We start from the raw sequence: 10594 nt of genomic DNA, 5'->3' as shown, positions 1-10594 counted from the left end.
CTTTAACTGAAACCCTGCTGGCTACTGCTCCTGGGATGGATTGTGCTTTTGTTGTGTAACTATGAGCATGTTCTTTTCCCTTCCTTGTGTGTAAAGACAGCACAGATTATTTATATACTTCTATATTTATATACTTACAGTGCAAGTGACTATTCAAAACCTGAATGTTTTCCAGTGGAGGTCTGCACTGAATATCGGGGAGAATTTCTTCCCCGTGAGGATGGGGAGGCCCTGGCACAGGATGCCCAGAGAAGCTGTGGCTGCCCCTGGATCCCTGGAAGTGCCCAAGGCCAGGCTGAACGGGGGTTGGAGCGCCCTGGCATAGTGGAAGTTGCCCCTGCCCATGGCAGGGGTGACACTGGAAGGGCTTTAAGGTCCTTCCCACCCAAACCTGTGGTCCAGTGATTCCATTGCAAATCAAGAGCCTACCTAAGAGCCAGCTCCCTACGGCGCCTCCATTGCATCTAGCCAACCCGGAGCTCTCCCGGGATTCTCCGCTGCGCATGGCGGATCCCGGAGCCGTGCAAGGCCCCGCGGTGCCCGGGGGATCCCGGAGCCGTGCAAGGGCCCGCGGTGCCCGGGGACCGGCCGGGGCCGGGGATCCCGGGCTGCGGGCTGCCGGCAGCCGCCGCGGTGACGTCAGCCTCACGCCGCGGTGACGTCAGAAGCGGGGCGGACGGCAGCTCCCGGCGCGCCCCGCGCAGAACGGGGGGCGGGAGCGGCGGCGTGGGGAGCTCGCCCGGTGCTGCGCCTCGTCCCTGCCCGCCGCGCTGCCGGCATGTTCTCCAGGAAGAGCCACGCCGACGTCAGGAAATCCACGCAGAAGGCGCTGGACCCCAAGCGGGACGTGCTGACCCGCCTGAAGCACCTCCGCGCGCTGTTGGGTGAGCGGGCCGTGGGCGCGGGGGCACACGGATCCAGGGCCCTGAGCCGCTCGTGGGGTGCCCGGGCAGAGCCGCGGCTGGGTCTGCGAGCGCGGCTCGCCCTCCGCTGCAGTGTCCGGGGAGAGAGCAGCGAGCCCGGGGTAGCAGCTCTCCGTGCTGAGGGCAGAGAGCCTCCCGACGCAGAGCCGGGCTCCCGAGCGGCTGCCCGGGCTCTCGCCGCCGCAGAGGCAGCCCCGGTGCGCGTCCTCCGTGGGGCGCTGCGGGAGAAAGTTTGGAGTGCCCGGGGAAACTCGCGTGTGCCGTGTCCCGGGGCTCGCGTTGGGCTGCCTGCGAAACCGCGGGGAAATGCGCAGCCCAGGTCAGCTCCGGAGAGGCGCTCGCAGAAACTCTGCGCTTGTCAATAACATCAACGCGGGGCTCTTTGTTGGATGTTTAAACTCCGAAAGAAGTCACCGTGTGGTGTTTTGTGGTGGTTCCACGTTTGGGGCAAGGCTGGACGTGTCTAGGGGCGCCTTGCGGGTGGCGGCCTCCACCCTCATCAGTTCCAGCTGTGAGCTGCGGTTCCGGGGGGCTTTAGGTGGCCTCTGTTCGCTGTTCAAATACAGCAGGAGCAGGGTCTCCTGACGGGAAGAGGCTGTGCCCGGTCAGTGCTTTACGGGCCCCTGCTGGTTTCCAGGTGATGCCGGTTTGTTGCAAGTGCGAGCGATCATCGCCGATGTGCCGCACTTGTTCCTTGTCATCTGCCGCACTTAAGGAGCTGACTGGGAGCAGCCGCTTGCGGGACAGAGTGTTGGGTAGACCTGGCTTAGTGTTACGCTGTTGTGTTTGGCGATTTCTTAAAGGTGTTTGTGGGCACTGGTTTCAGGTGAAGGTTTTTGCAGAGCCGGAGGACTGGCAGGGGCTGTGATGTGTCCAGCTGCCTGGCGGTTGAGTGCAGGCACTGTCCGAGCGGCTCTGGGTATGTGACCGACGTGTCTGCTCTTGGCAACACCAGTGTAAACATGAGAGGTAGCACGGGAGTGGCTTCTGGAAGATGCTCTCTTGATAGATGCCCTCGCCAGGGTGTCTTCCGTGGTACTCTTCAGCACTGAAAAGAACTCCATACGTGGGAGCTGGGAAAAGAAAACTCCAGAGTGTAAAGCTTTTGGTATAAAGGCTCAAAAGTAGTTGGATTTCCTTTTTTTTTCCTTCTCCCCAGATGCATCTCTCCTTTCCCTGGCCAGGAGTAGGAATGTGTGTGTCTGTTACTCCCAACTGCTTCCCTCAGCCCACAGTGCCACACGTTCTCCAAATAGCTGTTCCTGCTCTCCTGTTTCCTTGGGTGATGCCAACTCCTCTTCCTTTGTTATTTTAAATCACAGGAATTTAATTGTAAACAAAATGTCAGTTACTCTTCTGTGATCCCACTGGTGCAGGAGGATACAGATCAGAGGGAGAATGATCATAGGGGAAGGATGAGCAAAAGGAATGTGTGTTTCCATAAATAAGGGCTCACGTGAACTTTGGATTGCTTCATGTCCCTTAGTGGCACCTATGTAAGTTTGTCCAGTGCCCAAAATGAAAGAAAAAATTCTACTTAAGTTGGTGTTGGTTATGACATCTCTCAAGCTTCCAATGGCCTTTAGGATCTGAATTCCAGCTCTGGGCGGTGCTCTGTCCACATGGCAGGACAAAATGCTACCCAGACCAACAACAGGACTTAAAAGTGGGTGTTCAGGTGTGTTTGAGAAATATCCAGAACATTTCCCTTATTTCTTTGTTGCTATGGAGATGGAATCATGGCCAGAACTTCTGTTAAGTTAGTAAAGTTCTAAATACAGTTTGTGGAAGTGCCAGTAACGTGGCCTTTTAAGATAGACTTAAAAAGTAGCGGCCTGACAAGAGTGGTGGAGATGTACAGATTGGGCTCTTCCCCACTGCCTGGCCACAAATGAAGCCTCTGCTCTTTCCCAGAGTGGTTTCTGTGGGACTTTTGCAGGACAAAAATGGATTGCTATGCCTTAAGAATTTTTTCCTCTGGCTCTTCTTGGGTAAAAATATCCTTTTTATATTGAAACTTCTCTTTCAGTAGTGTTTTCTTCTTGGGTACAGGAGTCAGAAGTGCTGCTGCTAACAGATGTAGGATGCTGCTTTGTCCAGCGCTTTCAGTCTTTTCTCTGTTGAGCAGTGGGAAACTGCTGTGGGAGACACACAGAGTTAAGACTAAATGTGAAATCTGTAAGGTTACTAAGTGCAATCCTTAATTATTGCTTTTAAAACATACCTGTTAGGAAAGCCCATGCTTTCCATGGGGCTGCCTTGATCAGAGGTGGGATAACAAAGGGGAGTAGTGGGGTTTCAGTTCTTGCACTGCTTGGCCTCATGGTTCTGTACAGCTGCAGGACCAATACTGGCTGGGCAGAAACTTTCATGTACAGATAGAGGATGTGTGCAGACTTCCTGCTGGATTCAGGGTTGAGATTGTTCCACAGAGCTTGTGTGACATTTGAGGTGTTAACATTATTTTGGAAGTTGTTCCAGTTGCAGGGGTGTTCTGGTAATGGGCTGTTTCATGCTGACATACTTTTTTTGAAGATAAGTAAGAATTGTACATTATTTCTGGGGTGAGGCTGGTCATAAAAGTTTATCATTAACCAGGGTGTGGCTGCAAAATTCTCTTCGTCTCCTTTAATTTTTCAAGTACTTGAGCATCAAGAGAGCTTTAAGAAAATAGCATGAAGTGACTTTGGAAGTTTATGGAATTAAGGGATGATTTCTAACAGGTGACTGTGATAAAATCTGGCAGTTAACAGGAAAATAAAAGGCAAGTCCATGTGCTAAGGTACAGGCTTAGTATCCCCTCTGTTTTTTTTTTTTTTGTTTTTTTTAGTATGATGAAGAGCAATGAGAGTGTGTCTATGGACTCAGGCTCTTACTAAGTAGTACCTGAGTATTACCCTAAATTTTAAATTGAATAGTAAGGTGAGTAAATGTGGCTGACAGTTATCCAGTGAGCCAACATTTCCTATTTACAGAGAAGAAATAGGGTGTGACCCTCATGAGTGTCTCACTCTTTCCTGTATGTTGCTGTAGCAGCTACTGTAAGGTGTTAGCTAGACTTGTGAGCTTGTCCTGTATGGGAATGGGGGCAATGACTCGGGTTTGGGATGCCTGCTGGTGCTCTCCTGAGGGGTGAGTGCTGGGTCCCTGCATGCAGCTGTAGTAACCTGGGAACTGTCTGGGAGTAAATATAAAAATAAAATTCCTGTAGTTCAGCCCCAAATTCCTGTAGTTCAGCCCCGAGCTTGCTGCCTTGTTTACTCGGGTACCTCTAACTACTCCTTCAGTCAGTGCATTTCCCCAAAGTCAGGGTTTTATTTTGTTATCTCAAGTGATAAATGGCACAGGAAACTTTCTCCAATGTTTTTTCCATGTAAGAAGCAGGAATGAGCTGTACCCTGCTGTAAGTTAAACACTTCTCTGAGAAAGGGCTGTGGCTGTAGGGATGCAGCTCAAATCACACTCACCTGTGAGTCACCACCGAGATGCCACATTTAAAAAAATGGAGTATTTGCTTTCTTGGTGAGGCAGTTCCTCTCTCTTCCCTTTGCAATTTAGAGGGAAAGTTTCCTTTTTGTTTAGATTTTAATGACCTCATTCCCTCATATGAAATCCCTGTAAATGAAAGCCTTGTTTTCCCCTGGAGTTGTGTTTAACAGGATGCATTCATGGAGGGAAATAATGACACTTAGCTTGCAAATTCAGACTAGTAGTTTGCAGGAAACAAATATCATGTTAGAGAGTTTCCCTGCTCTAATTGTTTCCATAGTACAAGCAGCCAAGCAGAGCCTTACTGCTGGAAAGGTACTAATTTAAATAAAAATCAGGTTGTCCAGGGCTAAAGTTATTCTTTCTTCCATGGTTGTGGGATATTATTGAGCTTTCTTGCTGGAATCAGCTTTATTTTGGGTAACAAATGTGTTTCTTGCAAAGTGAGGCTTCAATGAGGAGACGTGATATTAATTTCAGCCCTTCACCCTCTTCTGGGGGGAAATGACACAACTTTCCTTGACCAAATCAGTTGCAGTAAAGACCAAAGGGAGGAAATGAATGTGTGTTTATCAAGTGTCAGGCTTAGAAAACAGTGAACCTTTTTCTTTGTACAAAATAAACTTATTTCAAATTTCAGACCTTAGTTAACGCTTAGGAAAGTGCTACATGCTTGAGTTTCCATTATTCTAAGAAATATATTGAGAATATGCTGTTTTCTAGTTTGATCTGCTTGCCAGATGAATGCAAGAACTGAATTTGCATCTGAAAATCTTTGCTGGTGTTTTTCTCCAGCAGTACCTGCTTGTTTTGATGGTACAGAGGCCATTTGGTTATACAGCTAAGACTCAACCCTTTATTTATTTTTTTTTTAATGGAAAGCAAATGAACCAAAGCCCCACTGCAGACTCTCATAAATTCAGTGAAATTCTTTGCAAGGATGGACCGACGGTTTAGTACAGAATACTCGGTGAACTCACTAAAATAGTTTCATATTGCATTAATTTCATTCTCTAATGCTAAATTTGCAGAATGCTTTAAATTCTTGTCTTTCTGCTTTTGTGTAATTGCTCTGTTCCTCTTTTCAGATATTGTGGATGGAAGTGACCTGAAGCAGTTTTTTGACAACCATTATTCTCAAATTTATTTTATATTCTATGAAAACTTTGTAACACTGGAAAACAGCTTGAAACAAAAAGGTAAGTTTTAGAGTTTTTCCAGGAGCTGTTGGTCAGTGTTCCATAACTGTGCTCCAAGGCATTCTATTAAAGCCTGTCCAATGGTTATCTAATCCTCCGTTATCTGTATTTACACTAATAGTTCCCTGCACTACAGTGTGAGTATTAATCACTTTAATTTTATGGTGGGAGGAGAGATGAGCATGGAAAATCACTCTGAAATGAGAGCAGCAGCTGATTGCATTTCTGGGTTCGTTTCACCTTGCTCCAGACTCCTGCAGCTCCCTCTGCTCAGCTGAGACACAGCCAGAGCAGAGAGAAGCACTGCAGCCTCGGTGCAGCTTGCACTTGGGATCTTTATTTAAGATGAGAACTAAATTGAGTGGCATCTTTTACTTTAGCTGAACAGCAGCAGCCTCGTTTTGCTGTCTTTTATTCTATGTTTCTGACAAGCAACATTGTTTTGTGTCTTGCAGGGAATAAATCACAAAGGGAGGAGCTGGACTCCATCCTCTTTCTTTTTGAAGTAAGTTTTCTATACCACTAAAACTAATTTGTATTTTAAATCTGTCATTCTGTGCCTACTTAGTGTTTTGCAGTGAGGGATGAAACGAGGTGTCAGTTGCCTGAGTTAAGAGATGTTATCAAAATGCCTTGGAAAACCAACTAGAACACCTCTGTCCTGAGTATCTGGGAGCTGATGCTCTGAAAACAAGCCAGGGGTTTTGGTGGAATTTGGGAGCACTACTGCAACCAGTAATTGCATTGGCTCTGTTAGGCTAAGGCTTTCACAAAGTCTGCTATTCTGTTTTAATTAAATAAGGGCTTGTTCCTGTGTTTCATGGAGGGCCAGTTCAGAAGAGCAGCGCTTTCCCCCTCCTCTGTGTTTATTTGGCATGTGTCATAGCAGGAGGCTGGGTTCTGCTCCCCTCACATGGAGGAATCTGTAATGATTGCAATGTTGGGTCTTGCAGCACAAGGGAAATAAAAGGAGAGGAGTTGTCAGCTACTGCACATCAGTTTGATCTGAGTGTATGAAATGCTAATTTGCTAATTTGACTTTTTTTGTTCAGTATTACATCTTTTGCTTCCAGAAGCATATTCTTCCCTCCTGCCCAGCACTGGCCATCAGTGTCTGGGGAAGAAATGTTACCTAGTTAACTTTTACATAATCAAATTAGGATTGCTTTAATTTAAGCAAGAATAGTCTGGCATAGATCATTTTCCAAGGTACCTCTTTGACTGGAGTTATTACCTAAGTGTATTTGGATGTGAGAAAGTATCACGGGACCAGATGAAAGACTGACACATAAAAATGTTCTTATAATGCACACTGAAATTCTCTGCCTGTCTCTAGTCAAAAAGGTCTGGCAGTTAATTAGGGATATAATTGGCCAGATTTCTCTCTTAAGATCAAACACACATCATCTACTGTTTTCTTTCTCTTTTCTTTATTTCTTTCTCTGTTACTCCAACTACCAACTTTTTACCTGAGTATTGCATCATAGAAATGTCATTTTTGTTTATATTTTGGGTTTTGTTTGGTAGGAAAAAGCCATTCAAACTTTTAGTGGGACTCTAGAAATTGAAGCTAAAGGTTAATTGTTCTCAACTCCTCTCACTCCCTCTGAAGCACCCCCAGACCCTCAGAAGCATGTAGCTTCATGGTTTTGCATTAATGAGTAGTTTGTAATTGAAATGTTATTTATAGTGAGAAGAAGAGTGATGCTGTGAACCTAATGTGCCTATTGTGGGGGAAATGGCTGTGAGAATGATGACATGGAATCCTGGGGTTTTGTGATGTTGAGTTCTCACTTTCCTGTCTCCCTTTTCCTCTTCTCCCTCCTTTCTCCCTCTATGAGGCTGTGTTTTCACCCTGAAATCCGAGTTGTGCTTTCTGCTCCTTGTGACATTAGCATAGGTTTGCTCTGGGGTTGTGCCCAGGGCAGCGGCAAAGAAAGCAGGCTCATAAATTTGCCAGGACTGTTTGGGCAGGAGAAACTCTTCCTCCTCCTCCTCCTCCTCAGTGCCCAGCCCAGCAGCGAAGGTGTCACTGTGTAGCTGAGCAAGGCTGTGCAGGTTAATGGAAGCTCTTCAATGTGCTGGGACCTTGAATAAGTAATGACATTTCTGTGCTTGTGCCATTGAATAGGAAATAGCCAGTGCTTGTTCATCTGGGTAGAGGGAATAACTGGGCATTCCCAGGGCTTGGAAAGGGGTCACCAATAAACACCCGTTAATACTCCTCAAAAGCAGTGGGAGAACTTGCTGTCTGAAGGAGAAAAAAATCAGTGGTTGTGTCTGAACCAGGAGCTGCTTGGGGGTCCCAGTGGAGGAGAGCTGTGCAACAGCCTGGTCACCCTGGGGGAGAGGAGATCTTTTCAGTGTTTGTGTGGGATTTGGAGTGATTCCCTTTATGGTGGGGATCTGCTGGATTGAATATGCAGTCCATGGATAGCTAACCCTGGGTGAGAACAGCCCCAAGAGCATCAGCACAGGACAGGGAGTCAGAAGTGCCAAGTGATGAAACATTCATACTCTAAGCCATAGGAAACAGAACTAATTGATTGTTAAGCTTTCCATATTTAGTGTGATGTCAGCAGGAGCCAGGGGGATGCTGCATTTTCTGCTAATTAGCTAAATAGGTAGTTACTTAGGATTAACAAATCCTGAGTCCCCATGCTGAGGGTTAACAGCTTAAAAATCAATAAAAATATTTATGAGGGAATTACTGCCTTTGCCTTTCCTGGAGGTTTAGTGGGATTGTGCTGCTGTTGTGGAGTGACACCTAGTGTGTGTATTGGGCAGAGAGCTTTTCTCACAAATCCTCTGGAAACAGATTGGCTTGGTGTAGTAATTTATGGAAGTTCTAATTTTACACATAAGCTACACAGTTTGGCCACACAGCAACAACTTCAAATAACATGTTATTCAAAGAAGAAATGTTAACCAGCAGGGAGGAATGCGGAGGGGTAACTGTTACAATTAATACTGCAAAATGCTTGGCTCTAACTCTATAGGGTGCTTTGGCCTTCTCTTTTCCCAGATAGATACTTGTGATGTGATATGGCAGCAATGCTGTTATTTTTCACTGTTTCAGCTAAAAGCCCAAAATTATGTGACATGCCATTTTTTTCTGCTGAGGCGTGGCTCTCTCTGTTTGCAGCACATTTGCAGAACAGGTTGCTATTGTTCCTTGTGTCCCTGTTCCTTCTTGAGGGAGCAGCTCAAAACCTCAGATTTGAGGGTAGCTCTGAGCCCTGTGTGTCACAGACCTGCCAGGAGGTGTACTGTACTTGCATCCATTTTCTGGCACCGATAACAGTATTGTTGGTTATATATTTGTTTTTTATATATGTCTGTTTGTGAGAGTTTGGGAGTTTTTTTTAATAATAAAAAAAATTGCAGCATCAGGTACTGATTCCTCTGACACTTTGTTTTTTAATCTCTAATGAAGTAAAACCAGATTGATGATTTTGAGGTACATAAATCAATTTCTTCCTATTCTCTACAATTTTTCTTCATTAGTTAAGAACAGCCACATGTGTTGTGCTGCTGGTGTCATAAAATTCATTCCACTGATCTAACCGGTTCACTGGATGAAATGTTTTACGCTCAGAATTTTTCAGATGTAGAACAGCTTTCTCAACTCTTCGTTTTGTGCAGAGTTTGTGATTTCTTGAGCCTGCTGCAGATGTGAATACAGAGTCTCAAGCTCAGTAGAGTAACAAAGGGGCTTTTTTGTTTATAGCAGTAAAAGTGCTTATAGCTCTACTTTTCTACACATAAAAATTACTTTTGGAACCATTTACAATTTATTCTGCCATAATTCCAATAACATTGCTGCTAACCCTAAGCCTATTCTTACAGCATTCTGTGGTAAGTTCTAGCTATATGTTTCACATATTTTAGTTCAGAGATCTTCCTATTTCTTGTTATGCCTGGGGCAGTGATAAGTGCCCTGTGTGCTTTGGGCAGACACTTTCCCTCAACAAATAACTGCAAATAATTTATTAATGCAATAAATGGAGCATCCCTTCATTGAGATTGAGCTGCTGCAGGCACACTGACTCCATCGGCCTCTTGCCTTGACTGAGTCTGTGAACAGGAGATAGAAAACTTCTAAATTGATGCAAGTTTTGGTAGTTGAACACCCTGAAATCACCAGCAGCACTTGAGCACAGAGGCCTGGGAGAGCTCTTCTGCCTTGACTTGGCTTGAAGTTGATCCACCTGCCTCTGACTCCTGGAAATTCTGAATCCATTCCCCTGGGGGGGACGTAACTGCAGGCTTGCCATTGGCACTGCCGCTACTTCTGCCTCCAGGAGTGGGTTTGCTCAGTGAGGGCACCTCGGGGGTGGCTGTCGTTGATCCAAGACCAGCTTGGCACATCCAGAGCAGCAGAACAGCAGTGCTCATTGTCCCCCGTGGCCGTGGGGCTGGCAAACATTCGCTGGGATCCCAGGTGAGGATTGGGCCCAGCCTCAGCCTTCCCTGTGTCCTGCAGCAGGGCGGCCAGCATGTGATGATGGGCACAGAGCTACCAGTCACGGCGGGATTCAACCAGGGGGGCAAAAACAAAAGGCTTTTAAAAAGAAATAGCAGTTTTGGTTAAGTTGGAGTGAGTCTGTCGAAATACGAACCTTGGTGGTTTTTATTTTGCGTCGATAAAAGAGAGACACAGCTTTCAAAAAGCAGCATCCTGTGTAAACTAAGATTTAAACTTAACATTATTCCTAGTCATGCAGGAAGTCCAAATGAAAAAGAACTATGGATAATCAGTTAAAAGAACTGACAGATACCCTGATGTGTTGATCAGTAGTAATACCTAATTTCTATTTCAAGTGTGTTATAATGGATTACCATATAGATGCAGCAAAGCACTAAGCATTAAATAGATCTATGTGTTTTCTGAAAAAGCAATATTATTTCGCACTGTGGGGTTTCTTAAAATATTTCTTATTAGTGTAGTGTGAAACTAGGAACAAGATGTCAATAGCCAGC

At 45.7% G+C, this 10594-nt stretch overlaps 1 protein-coding gene across 11 annotated transcripts in view; it reads left to right on the top strand.

Annotated features, from left to right (window-relative positions):
- The first annotated feature begins 750 nt into the window (after positions 1-750).
- The window catches only part of RALGAPA2 (Ral GTPase activating protein catalytic subunit alpha 2), a 96227-nt gene continuing 86383 nt past the window's right edge, over positions 751-10594 (top strand). For all 11 annotated transcript variants that reach the window (XR_012055185.1, XR_012055184.1, XM_030268642.4 and 8 more), the window contains exons 1-3: positions 751-884; positions 5501-5611; positions 6067-6116. Coding sequence is in view for 9 of the 11 variants with exons in the window: in XM_030268642.4 (XP_030124502.4) it covers positions 779-884; positions 5501-5611; positions 6067-6116 (267 nt within the window). In the remaining 2 variants the exon portion in view is untranslated. The remainder of the gene's footprint in view (positions 885-5500; positions 5612-6066; positions 6117-10594) is intronic.

Source organism: Taeniopygia guttata, chromosome 3 (genome assembly GCF_048771995.1).
Source record: "Taeniopygia guttata chromosome 3, bTaeGut7.mat, whole genome shotgun sequence".
Taxonomy (NCBI): Eukaryota; Metazoa; Chordata; class Aves; order Passeriformes; family Estrildidae; genus Taeniopygia; species Taeniopygia guttata.
Note: the sequence above shows the minus strand (reverse complement) of the source record. Positions and strands in the feature narration are given on the sequence as shown.